We start from the raw sequence: 18,531 nt of genomic DNA, 5'->3' as shown, positions 1-18,531 counted from the left end.
TCATAGGGATGACCCCACCACGTGACAGGAACAAGACCGGGCTTAATGTCACTTAATCAATCTCGACCCTCGATAGCTACGATCTTCCGTTATAACCCATCCTAGCGCTAACTACCCTCATGGTCGGCTTTCTAAGCGATAGTATTGCATGATGTCAATGTTTCAAGCAGGCGAACCAGCCTCTTGCATTACCTATCATCAGTACGGCCAACGTTGCACCGGGACTGCCCCGTGCCGCAACTGTCGACGGCGCATTAACGAGCATGGTGCGCAAGTTGACAGTGACTCAGGCGAGGACGACTACCACAAGAAGCTGTTGACTGATATCTTTCGAATCATTCAGTCGACCGACGAAGCAGGGTCCCAGCCACTACTCGACTTGATTCGCAACGGGGCCACATTCCCCGAGGTACGGTGCTGGCTGGACCAGACCTTAACGGGCGTCCCGACGCCGAACCACGCCTCGACCACGGATGTCAGAGACTCGAAGCTGCGCGCTGGATATGAGGTAGAGAGTGGCGCGCCCCCGTTTCGGTCAAAGGTTATGGATATCCATTACCTGTGTGATTCCGCGCCCGTAAAGGTGCCCGCGAAGCCGTGGACGACCGTGACAGACGATGACGGATTGGTGTCGCATTTGGTTTCGCTGTATTTCACTTGGGACTATCCGTTTTACGCCTTTGTCGATCCCGGCATCCTAATTAGGCACATGCGCGAGGGAAACATGCAAAGTGATTTCTGCAGCCCATTTCTCGTCAATGCGCTTCTTGCAAATGCTTGTGTATGTTCTAGGCATGCAGGCAATTAGTTGGAACGTGGCTAATGAAAACCAGCATTATTCGCACTACTCCGAGGCTTATGCGGTACCAGGCGACGTCAAGACGAAAGGGACGGATTTTTTAGCGGAGGCTGAGAGGCATCTGCAGAATAATCGCTTTGAAAAAGGATCGGTTGTCAGACTGGCATCCATACAGGCCACACTGCTGCTATATGAAAGGTGGGCTCGGTTCAGCAGTTGTGAGTTTGTTCCTGTCTGTGACTGATGGTTTCGACAGGTATTCAATGGTCGGGGACGATGATCATGGGTATATTATGCTCAACCAGGCAGTCGAGATGGCAGAGGCGCTGGGGATAATCAACAGCCCGCAGCTTGACCTGAACAACTCGCAAATGTCGGAAGAGATGATCAGATCTGTTCAGCGAACGGCATGGGGCTTGTTTCAGATCGATACGATTGTGCACACCAATTTCCTGCGGAAAAGCGCTGTAAACGACGTCAGCATTCCACGGCTTGACCGTGAGACCTCGAAACCTTCGGACAGATGGGTGGCGTATCCATTGAACAAGCCTGACCGACCATCGTGGCTGAGTCAGGCATTTGATGAAGCATGCAAGCTGTCTTACATCGCAAGGGACATGTCTTCCACGCTCATTCCCAAAGCCGATGATCCCGCGGGGAACACAGCTGAACAGAAACGGGAGCTCTACAACAAGCTACGGCACTGGGAGGAAGACCTGCCGCCCATCTTCAGTCTGGCCGAGAGGCCGGCGCCGCATATCATCCTGCTAAGGTTTGTACAGCGATAATTCTCCGTGCGGAAAAGAAACTGATCAGTGGTCTAGGATGCGGTACCATGCCCTATTGATAAATTTATACTGCGACTGGTTCGAAGGCAAGCCACCCTTTAACGACATCACGGGTGAAGTAAACCAAGAACCTTCGACGCAGGTCGCCGACGCCGAGGCCCTGAATATTGCGCTCACCTCAGCCCGCGAGATTGCCACCCTGACCCGAGTGCATAAAGCCGAGTACGGAATGGAACGCGCCCACCAATTCGCCATGTACGCCATCTTGCTCGCCCTCTTCACCTTTCTCGAACAAGACTCATTTAATGTCCTCGACCACGACTTCCTCTTACTGACCAGTGCATTTTCCATCATCGCCTCCCGATCTCAGGTCGGCATGCATCTATTCCACATCTTTCGACATTCGGTGAAATTCCGGCTGCAGTGCGGCCAATGGGAGAGCTCGGTGGATATGCCGCCCGAGCTGAATGAGCTGTTCTTCAAGAATACATCGCCCGAGATTCCAGACCGGTGGAACCATTACGCAGAAGGACTGCAGAAGCTGGCTGATAACGGAGAGTACATCGGCAGTCTGGACGGGCGATGGCAGTCACATGCCGCATCCGGGATCAATGATATGCTGCGAAAGTACGAGACCTTGAGCGTTGGGAGGGTGGACGACCTACCTTGGAAGGACGAGTCGGCTGGCTTTGGGTTCTCGCCGTCACCGGCACGATAATCTTCTGTACATAGGCAGTAGTGACCAACGCCTTCCTGTCTACTTCGTATACTCTCCCAGATTAGGTATACCCCGGTATTCGCATCCCGTATTCCGTTTCCCCCGTTAAATACTCTTAATACGCCAAGGCTTTGTCAGCCAATCGGCTGCCGCTGATCGACATCCTTCGTGGCAGCGCTAAGCCACTCTTGGCGGCACTATGTTCTTCTCCAATTCCCCTCCTCAAGAATCCTGTGATTGTGTTCCCCCGTCAGCCAGCCAGTCTCTCCCACCACTGCGGTAACCTAACACGCCTGCCGCAGATTAATCAAATTAATCAAATGTGACCATTCATCCTTTAGCCTTATAGCATGGAAAAGCCCAAGAGCATCCGCATCGGCTCAACAAAAGTACGCACTGGCTGCATTACCTGCAAGTACGCTTCTCCCTGCCTGCTTTAGCCTATTCTCACCCCCGTCTCCTAATTCTCCCCCAGATCTCGGCGGATCAAATGCGACGAAGGCAAACCAACCTGCCGCAACTGTATCCGCTCCAAGCGCTCCTGCGCCTACGCCAACGGTCATGATGGCAAACCCAACCTGCGCATCGTGGTGTACACGCCGCGAGCGACATTCGCGGCCACCAGCGCCGAAAAACACAGCCTCGATTTTTTTTTAGCCCAGATGCGCACCCGCTTTCCGATCCAGTTTTCTCAGCGCGTTCTGCAGGCGGCGCATCGCGAGGATGTCCTTGCGCACGCGATCATTGCTCTCGGTGCCATGCAGCAGTGTTTCGAGTACGATGATGCCAGTGCGATCGGGGCATGGAGTCCCATGGCGACATTTTCGATGCAGCATTACGGCAAGGCATTGCGGTTATTACAGGAGCGTGTGAACGAGGCTTTCATTCTACATCCTCGTGCAAAAGGACCGGGGAGAGCGGCTGACGCTGGGACCGGAGCCGGGGCTGGTGCAGAACCGGATTTGATTCTCGTTTCATGCATTTTTTTTGCCTGCTTCGAGTGTCTACGGGGCTCGACGCAGGCGGCTATTGTCCATATGCGCTCGGGACTGAATCTCCTACGGGAGTACGAGGGGGACCCCAGAACAGGGTCAATAATCCCCAAACGCACGATGCGCTCGCTGTTCACGCGCCTTGATAACCAGCTTATCGAGATGCGCGGAAGTAGTCTGAGCATGGCCTCGTCGGACGATAACCTCGAGGTCGTAGCGCGATATCCCTTGCCCGAAGACGATGTACATGATTCACTAAATGCCTTGTGGAACCATATTTTACACGGAATGCTCGACTCGGCGCGCGCCCTAGCGAAGGGGGAGGCGCCTAGTCCTTCCATTTCGACGCCGCAGGCCGATGTGCGGGAAAACATGAAGCAGCTCCATCATACCTTCACTCGTCTCTGCATCTCCTCAACATCACCATCATCACCGCCACCACCAGACGGGGTCGACTACGGCCAAGACCCCGATATCCTCCGCATCTGGTTCCTGCTGTCACCTATGCTATTGACAAGCAACACCTGGGACCCGGCGGATGCATGGGGCCCACACAACGACAACTTCGCGCGCATCGTCGCCATTGCCGAAGCCTATCTCGCCCGATGTGCTGCAGCAAACCCATCCCGAAGACGGACTTTCGCATTTTCGCTGGGTATCGTTCCGCCCCTCACCCTTACCGCGACACGATCGCGTGATCCGCGCGTGCAGCAAAAAGCACTGTACTTGCTAAGCGTATGTAATCGCCGCGAAGGGATCTGGGACTCTAAGGTTAGCGTGCAGTTTGCACTGAAGACGATTGAAATGGATCAGGAAGTGCGGGACCAGCCGAGTGAGGAGCAGGCGGCGACAAGGCTGAAGAATCGGGCTGCCGCGTTTGATGATATTCTTGTTGACGATAACGATGAGAGGTTGGTTAAGCATGAGCCGGAGGAGGATGATGCGAACGGGGAGTGTGAGACGTGACAAGGTGGTTATTAGACAGACGGCATATTGAAGGAGTGCGGATTTTTTTTTTTTTATGCGCGAACACATACCCGGGTTTTGGGAGTTTCTGAGATAAACGGCATGATATGGTCCTTAATGACACTACATTTATTCATAGAAACAAACTTGCAGGGAATGTACTTAGTACCTGGGTGGATTTGCCTTACGTTGGAGGTCGAAGGTTCAACCTCTTTTGTCTGCCGACCATCCTCGAACAGTGCCCGACGGGCACAGATGGAATCTTGCGAAACCTCTACCAGCGCATCAATCTTTGTATGTATGAGGCTGGCGAGACAGAAGAACCTGGACTTGCTTTAGATCCGTGCGCTGGCCTGACTTTAATCCTAAGCCCTAACTTCGAGCTTGGTTGGTTCTCAAGATGTGCCTCACATGATATCTAAACACTATCCCACTTAGTTATAGAAAACTAGGTGCTGATCTTCGCTTTCAATATTTCAGCGCTTGATAGGCTCAGTTGGCGCGGGGCCATTTCAGGTTAGCCCGGCTCAGCCTGGCGACGCTGCCTCTGCCTCTTCTTTCCATTCTCACTGTATCCCTTTCGTTCCCACACTGCGCAGATCTCCAGCTCAAGTTTATCATGCTTCGCTAGACAGAACGTCTTATATCTGAAACGCTGCCGTCCTAACCAAAAGACTTCAGTCAGAAGACGTCAAAATCGGATGGATTTGCCCTCACCCTCGAATACGCGCAGCAAGATCGGTCCTTGACGAACTGTACGATGAGACTGCTTATGCGACCGGTCGTATCCATCACCATGACATCGTTTACCTTCCTGCCCGCCGGCCAAATGTGCACGAATGCGGCTGTCGCTGCTACAGAGCGAATGCGCATTGCTTTTCCATCGTTGAAACACGCGCTTCTGGGCATTGCTGGTGGGGACCCTAGCGATAAGGCGGTTATTCGTCTCGGTGATCTTGTCGTAGGACAGTCAGATGGACAATACGGGGAATCGTACAATATGATGTGGAAAGACGCCACCTGGCGGGTTTCAGAAAACTGGGTACTTGAAAGGACCGTCACACGACCTACTTGCAGAGGTTTCGAATCCAAGGCAAATCTGGTCGCGGAGACATATAAGATTCGAATGCGCATATCTGATCTGCTACCATCGGCCGACGACGTCCTCTTTCAATCCTCATATGACCATGTTGGTGGTAATATTGTGCTGGCTGTCAAAGATATATTGGTCTCACGGTGACCCGATACGAAATTACCGGTATCTTTGCTAACATTGCTTCCGAAACCAGGCTATTAAATACGGAGTAACGAGGCATAAGAGCAGTCATGAGCTAGGTGGGATCCTTTGCTTCGAGATGGAAGCCGCTGGGGTGGTCAACCTGATGCCGTGCCTCTTATTCGGGGAATATGTCACTACGCCGATTTCCACAAGAACACGGTCATTCAGCAGTTCGCTGCTGCTGCGCCGCCGCCTGTGCTAGGGAAATCCTCTCGTACCTTCCCCGCGCCTTGTGCGCGAGGCTGGATGATGGACAAACTCCAAGCCACGGCCAAATCCACCTAGAAGCACAAGATTGGTAGGAACTCAGCATGAACCAATGCGCCTCGAAGGCACCTGTTCCTTTGTTATCACCAAGGAACACCGAACATACATGGTCTTTGACATTTGGGCAGTTGAAGTCGCGGCATGCAACTATCAGGACGGCGCACATCAAAACTTGCCAATGGCTGCTAAGGGCTTAAGAATACGAAAATGGCCTGATAAGGACCATTTTGCCCAGCAGCGCGACTTCATTTAGATTAAAGGAAAGCCGAGAGCGGGCAATCAACGCTCATGAAGTCTATCGTCAAGCAGGTTACTCGCAACATACCGGGCGTGACGGTGTTGTGGTTTTTTCCATGCTCGAGGCGAGGTTCTGGAAAATACGATTATAATGGAGCTCATTCATGAGTCGGTCCAGATTTCTTCGCGCTGATGGACTTGCAGACCTAAAACTTGGGAACATTGCCCCTGGACATAGCCACGAAGCTTTGAGAGTTGCTGCTTGAACTATATGAACATAGGTTATCCGCGCATCTGCCTCAGAGGACCTTCCAGAGACAAAAGCCGACAGAGCCAGACTTCTGAAACCACTATCCTAGCATTATCCGTTTCTCCAGTACGCTGTTAAAACGTGTTTTACCACGCAAACGAAGCATCAGAACATGGAGTATCCCAGGTGCCTTAATGAATTTCCCACTAGCAAATGGATTCTAAGAAATAACCTGTTCGAGAATCATAGAATACGCCGTATAATCCCGCAGCCGACAAGTATACATTTTTGCTCTGAGCTCGTCGCGAATGGATCGACGCAGCAGAAGGTCGGCGAGAATGGTCCATGGACCCAGTGGGTGGTGTTTGCGGGGTGACCGGTGAACTAGTCTCACTCTGCATGTTGTTGCTGACCAGGCGCGGATGCTGGGTGCCACTGAAGGACCCTCTGAAATTCGGTATTCGTGGACGCAGCGGCCCTGTCTGACCACCACGGCTCTGCGAGCGTTCTTCAGACATTGTTGAAAATGCCAGCCGTCTCCGCCGAGCGCTGTAGACATCTCGTCGGTGCTGCTGTGGTGAAGCAGAACGAGAAATAACAAGAATGCTATTAGCTTCAGACATGTCGTCCACAAACCTTCTGAAAACTCGTGCATGGACGGTACGCCTCTGCTATTCTTTGCATTACACGAAAATCTCGAGATGCAGAGTCCGTGAACTTTGGCATTGATCTCAACACCAAAGATCGCCAAGGTCGCACCGCATTATACTTTGCAATATTGTTCAATAGACCGCCTATCATCAAGCTTTGATCGCAGCAGGGGTTGAGCCTGATGCAAGAGATGGAGAGGACTTACGCCTCTGCATTATTGCGTGAAGAGCCATAGACCACTGATTCTCCTACTATTGCGGTAAGCCTCCTCGATACGGGTGCAGACATAGAATCGAAAGAACTGGGACAGAACCCGGTGGAGTTTGTTATTATTCGCAGATAGATTGGCTCAGTCAGGTTTCTTCATGAGAAAGGTGCCTGCCTCGAGTCAAGAAACAGTCCTGAAAGATCCCATTGTCTATTCTGCTATGGGTGACGCCACACTAACGGCAGTGAACTGTACCCAATCACCAGGAAAAGCAAAGCAAGGCATACTAACGGGGGCCATACTACACCACGCTGTCAGCAGAAACCAGCCGTCTTTGATGAAAGCATCATTATCTCTCGGAGCGCACCCTCACACCAGGGACGCATTCGGAAGATCTCCCCTATCATACACGGTAGAAACAACCATGGCAAAACATTTAAGCAGCTGCTAGATGCGGTGTTGTTCTAGAACCGCGACTCTCATCTGCTAAGAGCACTTTTCCACGCTCCAAAAATTGGGTATTATCATGATATGTCGAACAAGTGCTCCGACGAAGTGCTGACGCCACGCAAGGGACAATGGGCGAAATGAAGCCGGTGTCTATGCAATGGCTGAGCGCTCTGATGCCATAATAAAGCACCTGAGGTGGCGGCGAGACGGCGTATGTCTGAACAAGACTGATCTGCACCAGCGTCTGTAGCTATACCTCATACGGTGACTGCCAATTGGGGCCTTGATAACAAGTATAACATAGACGGGATCCCGAGATATCTGGCTACGGATCCCATAGTCTGCATTTTAGTCGGGCTCAACAAAGCCCAACTTGACGCCCCTGAGTTTGGCCATATACCGCGAGCTATTATCGATAATGTCACCTCCAGATCCATAGACGCAGGCAGTGGAGAACCGACGCGGATGATACAGGCTTATAGTACGCTCTGTCTGGCCGACAGTTATACAACCAGTGAGACGAAAGAGGTACGTTCATGGCCCAAACCCAAAGCTCTCTGTATAGAGCGCTTTCCGCCCATTAGGTGTGCTGTGGACGGCATCTTAGAATCACATGCATGGCTGGCTTGTGGACATGAAATCATCATGGTTCTTTATTTCTTTAAATTTGGCCATTCACCCCGTCTACTGTTGTCCCCTGTCCAAGGCTTACCCAGCAAGTACAGTCATGAAACCGAATATCCATTCTTATCCTCTTAATTACTTTTGAGACTCTTATATACATCATAGCATCTATCGCTGCCGCTTTTCTATTCATCTCTATTAACCAAGCTCTATTCTCCAAGGCCATCCTGCATCCTCACTGTCCGTCCGCGTTCTTTTTCTGCTCCTCCTCCTGGACGAGCTCCTCAATATGAGCGTTCAACCAGTAACCCTTGAGTCCCTCTCTCCCCATCCCCTTCGCTCCCTTGATAAGCCCCTTGCATTTCTCGCCCGCCCCGCAGGTACACTGGAACGGCTGGTCCATCTCCCATTCAGAGCTCGGGTAGAAGAACGTCAACTGATCCCCCTTCTTCAAAGGACGGTCGTCCACGACGCGGACTTCCATCTTGCCCATGTCGAAATTGAGCGTCGGGTCGCACGAGTGGTTGCAGTAGACGAGGTCGGAATTGAGCTCGATGTGGGCATCGCGCGACACTTGGACGGACGTGTACGCTTTGGTGGCCGGGGTGGCAGTGGTGATTTTGGCGAACAGCGCGCCCGCTGGCAGCGAGACCTCGCTGATTGCCGACGAGCCGAACGCCTGCGCGCTGCGCTGGACGTGGAGGAGGCCCGGGTGTGTGGGCTGGGGGTGAGATTTGGCGTCCGCTTTCCCGGGAACGGTGGTGGGGGTGGCTGGTGTCGGGTCTTGCACGGCAATAGGCATTTTGGGTGGGCTATATGCTGGGCTATATGGTGAATGGAATGAATTGGGCTTGATTGCCGTTTGGACTGAGCCTGAGTGAAGAGAAGAGAATCAAGACGACGAAAAAGAGACGGGGAGCGTATGGAGGGGCAGACGGAGGGGCAGAGGTTGTTTATATGATGACGTTGAGCCGAGGGAGTCCTACGACAGTGGACCTGCCAGTCTCTCGACTATGGTCTGAGAATTACGGAGTCGTCGTTTGACAGATTAAGCGCAGCTAGCATATGCATGATCTCCATCCATCCGAGGCACAGCGTACCGCGTAATTACGGAGGAGGGTCCTGTAGATCGTCGTGCCTGACTATCCTCCTCAGCCTCGGTACTTCTCTACAGAGTCGACGAGCCGTCGAGCCCATCGAGCCCGTCAACGAAGTATTTTACAGCAGAGTCTTAAGATCCTCCCCGTCCAGCCACCGCTGCAGGTTCGCAGCGACCTCGTCATACCACCCGTGAATCTGCTCGTCACCGTATCCCATATGCGGCGTCAGGAGCACTTCGCTCCGTCCGTCGGTCCCCCACTGTCTCCCCCGCCATACGCTGTCCGCCGGAAGCGGCTCCGTCTCGAAGACGTCCAATGCAACGCCTCCAATCCCCCCGTGTTCGACGCATTCCAGCAGCGAGTCCTGATCGATCAGCGGCCCGCGGCTGGTATTGACCAGCAAGGCGTGCTTCTTCATCCGCTGCAGCTCGGGCTTCCCGACGACGCCCCGGCTCCGCTCCGACAGCACATAATGCACACTCACCACATCCGCCCGTGCGAAAAACTCTTGCTTGCCTCCAACGCAGACAAAACTACCTTTCTCGAGCCCGGCAGCCTCTGCCTGCTCGTCGGCCTTCTCCTGGGTCAGATTCGCCGACCATGCAATCACTTTCATGCCAAACGCCACGATCGCAATACGTCCAACGGCCGAGCCCAGCTTTCCTAACCCCACTAGACCCAGCGTTTTCCCGGATAACGTCATTCCCAGCGATCCCTGCCAGTAGTCTCGATCGCTCTTCAGCGCCGCATCGTCCCTCGCGACGTGGCGCGCGAGCGCCAGGATCAGTGCCCATGTATGCTGAACCGTAGAGTGCACGCCGGGCCCGCGCGTTTCGGTCCCCGCGACCGGAATGCCCCGCTCGGCGCAGTAGGCAGTATCGATGGCGCGATTCCGCGTGCCTGTAGTGAGAAGCAGTTTCAGGTTCGGGAGCTGTGAGAGCGTCTCTCTGCTGAGCGGCGTCCGCTCGCGCATAGCGAGGATGATCTCATAGTCGCGGAGTCGGTTCACCAATTCAGACTGCTGGGCTGCATTGCGGGGGTCGAGGGTCTGCGGGAAGTGCGAGATCGCGACTCTGTTTTCGAGGTGGGCGAAGTGCGGCCCCGCGATGCCTTGGTAGTCGTCGAGGATGGCGAGTTTGGGGAGGGCCATGTTCTGTGGGGGAACTCGTGGTCTGAAGTTGTGATGACTGAACAGACAAAGATGGACGTGAGGTGGAGGGCCGCTTTCTACCTGCTCTGGCGGGGTAGAGTTTATCCCGCAGTACCGATATCGCTTAGATGAGGCAATACGCCAACTCCATGACCAAGAAGGAACCAAGACGGTTTTGGAGAATGTTGGATAACTGCTTACCTGCGATTCTCCTGCTGGTACTAACTCAATCCACGGTAAGTCCTAAAGACGATGCAGTACTCGGCCGCAACTGGCCTTAGTATTGCCTTGTTTTGGGACTTGCCTTGACATGGGATGTCTATGAATGCTGTCTTCTATCATTGTGGAATGAAGCCTGGAGAGGACATACTGTGTTAGCAGTGCTGGTTTTCACCTGCTTTCCCTAAGATACTAAAGCACGTCATAACAAAAGGAGAACTATGACGGCGCAGAAAGAGCTAATGCAGGCTGATAGGACTTCGCTTATGCGCCATAGAAGCCGAAATATCAGCCAAGCCTGCCCTTGTCCTGATTAGGATGATGAGGACTAGAAAGGCAGCAATACTGCCTATATCAATACTGCCTATATCATGCCCAGGATCAGGCAGACCAAATATCATCTAGTGCTATATTCTGGTTGACTATAGCCACTTTGGATTGATTGAGAAAACGTAAAATCTCGTTCATATGCGTAATAGATTACAGCAGAACTAGCTGGTTTGAACGGGTGGCGCAGTTAGGGCTAGCCTACTAGTCACTACTTCAGGTACATGGTATGACCAGCACCCTGACACGGACGAGCGAAGTCACACGACTTGGCGTCTGTAGATATCTGGTATTCTCATTGTTGTGCTGTGATCTTTCTGTTCGAGACTCTGCTTACGCGATATACTGCAAACCGCGGCACCTGTGACGTCCTCGCGCAGAGCCCCGACGCCCACCTCACTTTCAAAATCTCCAGGGCCCTTACTCCAATATTTGAAAAAGCCTTCTTATTGTAGCAACTTGACGGGTTCTGAGAAGAAACCGACACTTATCTTCATTCATCATTAGAGAGCGGAAAACTCGGTAGGGCGCACCTTTCACTGGAAACGATCAGTCTGAGCATGGTGTGCCGATTGTACAAGCCAGCTCAGAGGACTCGAAGGCATGACTAGGAAAGACGTGTCGTTTGCGCAAATACCCTCAGTGAGCATGGTTGAGGAAGTGACAAAACAAGAAATAACTACTAGCAAAAGGGCTATGATATAGCGTTGTTAACTCTCCACACGTACAGGAGGCCTTAGCCCTGTTCAGTGCTGCAGAACCTGCGATTTGCAGAGTAAATCGGCTGTAGGCAATGTAGCGCTCTTGTTGGGGATAGTTTGATATCCGCTTGACGAAGTAACGCAACCTACAACCCATCCCCCCACCCCTCCTTCCACCGCCTGATGGCAGGCTCTTGTTCGAGGAGAGAATAAAAAGAAAGAGTTTGGCTGTTCAGAGCCGCGGAATCGTTTTCAGAACCCGGAGCGCCGGTTCCTGCAGCTGATGCTTCTGACCTTCTCTCCAAGAAAATTTCAGCTGGCCAGGTGACAGAGAAAGCAGGCAGTTAGCCGCAGCCAGTAAGTGCTCTGAGAGCAGGGGAGCTTGTGAGGCAACAAGAGGATGTGGGTCAGCAAGGTTCTCAAGGCGTCACATTGGCTGGCATCCAAACTATGTATAGATTTAGATCTGACACCTAACAAACGGACGGGCCATGAAGTCCCAGCGCGAACAAACAAAATAAAAGAATAAAACTGGGACTGAAAAAAGAAGAGCAAAATGGGAGACAGGCTCGAGCGAACGATCATGGTCACCACCATCCTGGAGTTCCAATCGACGCCCGTTTGCAAAACAACGCTATTTGGAGCCCTACATAGTGGCATTCTTTTTGCACAGGCCATCGTACTAAATCCTGCAGCTGGATCAAACCGATAATGTTAGAACCACAGAACTTTACAGGACGAAACCTGGCCGTTTGCGTCTTGTGGGGGCTAGGAGGCGGGAACCCAGGCCGAAAACAGTCTATGCCGGCATCGAGAATGCCAACTCTACAAGGCTGAAGAGAGATAAATCGGGAGACAGTTGTGGCCAAGCTACTCTGGAGCATACTGGTGGGGAAGAATGGCGACTGCTGAAGAATGGGGGGCAATGGCAAAAATGAAAAGGTAATGGAGGGGGCTCCCCGTCAGCAAATGCGTCTTTCTTGTTCGTATGAGATTTGCCAACTTTCTAAGCTCGTGCCAGAGCTGTAGGGACGCCAGGCACCAGTGAAAAAGAACAAGAGTTGACTGACGATAGGCAAGCAGGGCACACTTTCTTCTTCAAGGAGCCCGCGCCCAGAATTGACGTTGCCAATGCCAGCTAGAGACCACGAGAGATGGCAAGTTAGGTCGAGGAGCCCTATGCGAGCAGATGCCTGATCAGGTCTCCCACAGACAGGAATCGCAGGCCATCAGCCGAACTGTGCAGCCTATCCGCCAGTGCCAGATGCCATCTGCACGATGCAGGTAAGAGAAAGTCGTGGTGGACGCTGATGAATAAATTTCTCTGGGCGCAAACTGTCATAAAACGTGTTCACATGAAAATATGTGGCATGGCATAGGACGCGAAGCCGACCATGCCGCAAGGTATGCAGGATCAGGCAAACGGGACTAGAGGTGGCCGGCCGAAAGCGTTCGGTTGCCGACGCCGGGAATGTTGCACCTCTAATATCCTAGTATAACCATGTGCAGTCCGTCACAGTGCACCAAATATGTGAGCATGTGATAGATCACATAATGGCTTGCTTCCCTCGTGCTGTCATAGCCCGGACGGGTACTTGGCTGCTCACGCAATAAAGGCAATTTCCTGGAGGCTGCTAAATTAGCCGAGACTTGTAGGTTTATCACATTTACCACTTTCACTTCTATGTTGTATACCACCAGTTCCCCTCCTTCTCTAGACAGCTCCTTTCTCATTCCCAAGATTCTCATTCTTGCCAGTCGCCTCCAATGCTCTGCGGTCATCACCAGAACTAGGGCGTATCCAATGTTCATGCCGAACAAGTTCGGATCCCCCCCTACTGTCTCGGTACGTTAGCCGGTCTCGTCAGAACGAACGGAGGCACCTGTTTGCCCATAACCGCAGCCACCCGACTTCTGTCAATCTCAATATTACACCGTAGCCAAAAGAGATCAAGCAAACCAGGTACCGAGGAAGATCGTCGGGAAGACGCTCGGGCTGGTTGAGGTTGCACCTGCGTCTGAGACTCAATTTAAGACTCAATTATCGCGGACAATGACCGAATAGCCCTCAGTGTCAGCCTGGAGTTAATAACTCGCGCATTGAGTCGAGGCGCGGCAAGGTCTTTCATCTCAGAGTTGCTCTTTTACTGTTACGTGCTGCGACACAGCGCAGGCCGCTGCGCGTTGGTCGCGACGGAATCATGCCACCGGCCAAAACCCACGAAACGTAGCAGACGCAAACCCCGGTATTAAATCAAGAAATAGCTCTCTTTCATGTGTCAGCCTGGAAAAGCCAATGGCGATGCTGGTAATTGCGGCGCAGGCGGGCGATACCACATGGTCTGGAGCATCCCAAGTGTCCGTACTTCCGACTTGTGAAGTGAATGTGATTTGTGCGCTATATACGGCTCCGTGTAATCCAAAAGAGCCATTCCATGCCAAACCGGAACAGGGCGAGAGTAGAGGCCTAAATACTCTGACATACTGATATAGGACCGTAAAAGCCCCTTCAGTTGCCAACATGAGATGAAGATGGAATAGATGATAATGTGGAAATGACGCATAATGATCCTTCACCTCTGTTCGAAGCATGCTTGCTGATATTCAGCGCATGCAATTGCTCATAATGCTCCCTAGGTTGTAGGTCAGAAATCATCTTCCAGTAACTCTATCCCAGTCTTAGTTTCGGCTCTGGTCGCTCGCATCCGAGCGATGACCGACCACGGAACCCAATGGCCACCATTATAAGCCTTGAGGCAGAAGACACCCAGGCTTATTCTCCAAGCTAGGCTCTGGAGGCCATAGATGGTCAGTGGCAGTGAGCGAGACAAGGGTACAGTGAGGTGACCCAGATGAACTAACCTGGCACGGACTCCATCACTGATGATCAAGAAATAAGTTGGTTTAAATATGTTCATACCTCAGCCGTCTATCCTGGAGCCCGACTCTATCTGACACTGTGGTGGAGACTAGAGTGATGTCTAGGTGTTGGTGTTTGATTATATCCCTCAGAATATATTTCGGCCCTTCAGAAACCGCCCAAGGCCATGGAAAGCAACAGTTATGCAAAACACACAATTTCCACTCTTCAAGGCCGCCGCTATGAAACATTCGTACATTGGCTTTGTTTAGTCTGGCAATATGTCGCGGTACGTATATGGCGATAGACTTGGGCGGGTAGCTCAGATAAATATACCTAAGTCAGCTACAGAATTTTACACTGGCCTTCCGCGTCAAAGGCCCTCATAGTAAGAAGACGATCGTGTCATAAGAATGCAGGCAACAAAACCGACTTGACAACTTCAATTCGGCTGTGACAACGACAACCTCAAAGGTCTTTGCACATTACATACTTCGACATAGCAATTTCACGCAAAGCGCGGTAAAAACGCACAGAGACTCAACGCGCAATCTCCGACAGTAAGAAAAGATACAGTTAGAAGGAAAGAGGTAATGGGGAATTGAAGACAAGCAAAGAAATGGTGAGAGAATGAAGTCCAGGCGCATCCCAATGCTGTTGAAATGAGAAACAAGAAAAAGGAAAGAGAGACGGGATCGTGGGGATCCAGGACTTGATATAGGCCCAACCTAGGTGTAGGGAACGTTCGGTCGTCAACATCATTCATCCAAACGCACGGACGTAAGCTCAAGCACGCGGGCGCGGCTATTAGACGTTTTTATAAAGTAGTAGAGGTTCGCCGATATTTTCGATCTCGGGGATTGTGCACTTTAGATCAAAGGCCTTGGCGAGGACGATTTTGAATATCTGCAAAAGTTAATAGGCTACTCTAACAGAAGATGCAGCTCTAGTCATACCTTCTGTACATTAATGCTGTGGCTGGTACTGCTGAAAATCAAACTGGCTTTCATCGCCTTTGCGAAGCGTTTGGCCTAAAGAGTCAGAGCCGAGAAGAGTCAGCGGCGGCGGCTGCACATACCTGAATCGAAATCTCCTCCTGGTCTTCCCGAGGAAAGTTGACGAAGTGGTCGTACTTAGTACCTACGAGGAAGGGGATAGCAGTCTTGTTAAAGCCACGGCCTTGTCGGTACCATTCCTTGATGGAATTCAGAGTGCTCTTGCGGGTAAGGTCGAACATGAAAAGTATAGCGACCGCATCGTTACACACGAGCGGGAGCATGTTGACGAACTCTCGTTGGCCTCCCAAATCCCAGATGGAGAAAGTGATCTCCGTATTCCGGATCGAAATTGTTTTTTCCATAAAATTCACGCCTGGAGCAATCAGCAACCACCGACAACAAAGAGGCCGCAGAACTCACCCAGAGTCTGAATATAATCCTCGTCCCAGCTCCCCTCAACATATTTGACCATCAAACTCGTTTTCCCAATCTGTGCATCTCCGACCATCCCGACCTTGATCACCACACTGTTTTTTGTTGTCTGAGCTGGCGGTTTCTGGGTCCCTGATAACCCGGAGCTCGGTCGTGAGGACGTCGGCGGTTGCAGCTGGGGGTCCTGAATCGGAGTATGATATTCATAGTGGGCGCGCGAGTCGCTGCTGTAGCCATTGTGATAGCTGGTGGAGGGGAGGGTAGGTTCTTCTGAGGCGGCGGTTGGGACGATGGTGGGAGTTTCCGTCTCCGACGTGTGCGACAATCCTTGCGACATCTGGTCTGGTTGATCTAGCTCGGTTTGATGATGTTGATGCTCTGGCTGGTTTTCCTGGTACTGGTCCTGGTGTTGAGGTTCGGCTTCAGGCACAGGCGCTTCGGCGACCGGGGGTTGAGCGGGGTCCATGCTGGGGTGAGAGAGGTTGGAGCACAGCTCAGGTAGAATAAAAGGGAGAGAGATAAGGAGAATAACAGTAGAAAAATGATAGAAACAAATAGCAGCAGCAGGAGGGACTCGAGTTGGACAGAAGGAGGGGAGGGAGTGCCTGAGGTCAACAGAGCAACACAGCCGCAGCTCCAGCTCAGCGATCGCCGCTAGTCCACGATAGGATTAGTGCGGGCTCTCCAACCTTTGACAAAAAAAAAGTTCCTGAACCCTACACCGGCTTCAAAGATTTCATCATCGCCATCTCTGTCTGTGCTGCACGACTGGCTCGTTGCCGCTTATCTGGACAGACGTATCGTGAAAATGTCGAAAAGAAGTGCTGACGCCTCCGAGGACGCCGCCGCCCTTAAGGCCGGTGAGCGCCCCCTCGCCGATGCCCCTCCCGATGACATGGGCGAGTTCGAGGACGAGTTTGAGGACGAATTCGAGAGCGAGGATGAGATCCTGGAGGCCGGCGTGGATGGTCGGCCAGATGCAGAGCGAGAGGAAGAAGAAAAAGGTATGCTGCCGTCGAGAGCGCCGTGAATCAGTGCTAATGGTTGAAGCCGACGCAATGGAAGTAGACCAACAGACATTCATCCCCGGTCGGACGAAACTGGCCCCTGGCGAGGTTCTCTCCCCCGATCCCTCTACTTACGACATGCTCCACACTCTCAGCACGCCGTGGCCGTGCTTGTCCTTCGACATTGTCCGTGATACTTTAGGCGACAATCGAAAGACCTACCCTGCGACGGTGTATGCGGTGACTGGAACTCAGGCTGAGGGCCGTCGGGCGAAGGAGAACGAGCTGATGGTTCTGAAACTGAGCGGGCTAGGCAAGATGGAAAGAGAGAACGAGACGGACTCTGAAAGCGATTCAGACGACGACGAAGGGGGTGAAGCCATTCTCGAGCACAAGAGCATTCCACTCGGCTCGACGGCCAACCGTATCCGCGCCCATCAAACCCCGCAATCCGATATCACCAAGCCACCGCAAACGATTACTGCTACAATGCTGGAGAACTCGCAAGTTGTCATTCATGATGTCACGCCGCACTTGACTAGCTTCGATGTCCCCGGCACTATGCTCCCTCCTTCCGCGTCGAAGCCTCTGTCTACGCTCCGAATGCACAAATCCGAAGGATACGCCCTCGACTGGTCTCCTCTTCATCCCCTCGGCAAGCTGCTTACGGGCGACAACGACGGCCTGATCTACGTAACTACTCGCACCGAAGGTGGCGGATGGGTAACAGACACCCGTGCATTCCGTGGCCACACCTCCTCGGTTGAGGAGCTTCAATGGTCGCCGAATGAGAAGAACGTATTCGCCTCAGCAAGCAGTGACGGCACCGTCAAGGTTTGGGATGTCCGATCGAAGTCCCGCTCGCCGGCCGTCAATGTCAAAATTTCCAACACCGACGTGAACGTCATGACCTGGTCGAAGCAGACTTCTCATCTTCTCGCTACCGGCGCCGACGACGGACAATGGGCTGTCTGGGACTTGCGGCACTGGAAGCCTAACCCCTCTTCCTCTGCCCCTATCACGGCATCACCGGTTGCCTCGTTCGATTTCCACAAGGAGCCCATCACCAGTATTGAATGGCACCCAACCGACGACAGTGTCATTGCTGTTGGGTCTGCTGACAACACAGTTACCCTTTGGGATCTTGCCGTCGAGCTGGACGAGGAAGAAAGCCGCGAGGCTGGTTTGGCAGATGTTCCGCCGCAGTTGCTATTCGTCCACTACATGGAGTCGGTCAAGGAGATTCACTGGCAGGCACAAATGCCGGGTACGCTTATGGCAACGGGAAGCAGTGGATTTGGGTATGTTCTATTCACCTTATTGATTTTACTCATGCTGACTGTCACTGCAGTGTCTTTAAGACGATCAGCGTCTAAAAGTAACGGGTTGAATAACGATATTTCTTGTTTATATCTCTTGCATCATACCATCGTTGCTGCTATCCATAGACTTTGCAATCTAGGAATGAATGATATGACACAAACATTGGTCAGCTCCTAATTTCTCGA

The 18,531-nt window shown here is 52.3% G+C and overlaps 8 protein-coding genes across 8 annotated transcripts; 4 read left to right on the top strand and 4 right to left on the bottom strand.

Annotated features, from left to right (window-relative positions):
• Positions 1-151: 151 nt before the first annotated feature.
• Positions 152-4,263, top strand: BDW70DRAFT_149567 (uncharacterized protein; the record flags this gene model as incomplete). The annotated part of the gene is made up of 5 exons (XM_073739031.1): positions 152-781; positions 834-997; positions 1,056-1,571; positions 1,624-2,214; positions 2,781-4,263. 5 exons carry the CDS (start codon positions 152-154, stop codon positions 4,261-4,263), a joined length of 3,384 nt encoding a protein of 1,127 aa, XP_073596934.1.
• A 660-nt stretch (positions 4,264-4,923) lies between these two features.
• On the top strand, positions 4,924-5,953 carry BDW70DRAFT_134464 (uncharacterized protein). Its single transcript, XM_073736516.1, has one exon. The coding sequence runs from the start codon at positions 5,024-5,026 to the stop codon at positions 5,501-5,503; it is 480 nt and encodes a 159-aa protein (XP_073596933.1). The 5' UTR covers positions 4,924-5,023; the 3' UTR covers positions 5,504-5,953.
• Positions 5,954-6,109: 156 nt separating this feature from the next.
• Positions 6,110-6,946, bottom strand: BDW70DRAFT_134463 (uncharacterized protein). Its single transcript, XM_073736515.1, has one exon. It carries the CDS (start codon positions 6,917-6,919, stop codon positions 6,503-6,505), a length of 417 nt encoding a protein of 138 aa, XP_073596932.1. The 5' UTR covers positions 6,920-6,946; the 3' UTR covers positions 6,110-6,502.
• Positions 6,947-7,204: 258 nt separating this feature from the next.
• On the top strand, positions 7,205-7,811 carry BDW70DRAFT_32987 (uncharacterized protein). The gene is made up of 2 exons (XM_073743774.1): positions 7,205-7,673; positions 7,729-7,811. The coding sequence occupies exon 1, from the start codon at positions 7,313-7,315 to the stop codon at positions 7,604-7,606; it is 294 nt and encodes a 97-aa protein (XP_073596931.1). The 5' UTR covers positions 7,205-7,312; the 3' UTR covers positions 7,607-7,673; positions 7,729-7,811.
• Positions 7,812-8,109: 298 nt separating this feature from the next.
• On the bottom strand, positions 8,110-9,301 carry BDW70DRAFT_134461 (uncharacterized protein). Its single transcript, XM_073736514.1, has 2 exons — positions 8,331-9,301; positions 8,110-8,133 (listed from the first exon to the last, which is right to left on the bottom strand). Exon 1 carries the CDS (start codon positions 9,029-9,031, stop codon positions 8,465-8,467), a length of 567 nt encoding a protein of 188 aa, XP_073596930.1. The 5' UTR covers positions 9,032-9,301; the 3' UTR covers positions 8,110-8,133; positions 8,331-8,464.
• On the bottom strand, positions 9,278-11,068 carry BDW70DRAFT_134460 (D-2-hydroxyacid dehydrogenase family protein). The gene has a single exon (XM_073736513.1). It carries the CDS (start codon positions 10,477-10,479, stop codon positions 9,448-9,450), a length of 1,032 nt encoding a protein of 343 aa, XP_073596929.1. The 5' UTR covers positions 10,480-11,068; the 3' UTR covers positions 9,278-9,447.
• Positions 11,069-15,313: 4,245 nt separating this feature from the next.
• On the bottom strand, positions 15,314-16,610 carry BDW70DRAFT_32929 (P-loop containing nucleoside triphosphate hydrolase protein). The gene is made up of 4 exons (XM_073743773.1): positions 16,005-16,610; positions 15,665-15,957; positions 15,543-15,617; positions 15,314-15,492 (listed from the first exon to the last, which is right to left on the bottom strand). The coding sequence occupies exons 1-4, from the start codon at positions 16,480-16,482 to the stop codon at positions 15,394-15,396; spliced, it is 945 nt and encodes a 314-aa protein (XP_073596928.1). The 5' UTR covers positions 16,483-16,610; the 3' UTR covers positions 15,314-15,393.
• Positions 16,611-16,760: 150 nt separating this feature from the next.
• Positions 16,761-18,450, top strand: BDW70DRAFT_134455 (ribosome biosynthesis protein RRB1). Its single transcript, XM_073736512.1, has 3 exons — positions 16,761-17,020; positions 17,067-18,324; positions 18,375-18,450. Exons 1-3 carry the CDS (start codon positions 16,825-16,827, stop codon positions 18,397-18,399), a joined length of 1,479 nt encoding a protein of 492 aa, XP_073596927.1. The 5' UTR covers positions 16,761-16,824; the 3' UTR covers positions 18,400-18,450.
• The last annotated feature ends 81 nt before the right edge of the window (positions 18,451-18,531 follow it).

The sequence above is a fragment of the Aspergillus foveolatus genome (genome assembly GCF_047715535.1).
Source record: "Aspergillus foveolatus strain CBS 279.81 unplaced genomic scaffold BDW70scaffold_18, whole genome shotgun sequence".
NCBI classification, from domain to species: domain Eukaryota; kingdom Fungi; phylum Ascomycota; class Eurotiomycetes; order Eurotiales; family Aspergillaceae; genus Aspergillus; species Aspergillus foveolatus.
This window is presented reverse-complemented; position numbering and strand designations above follow the sequence as displayed.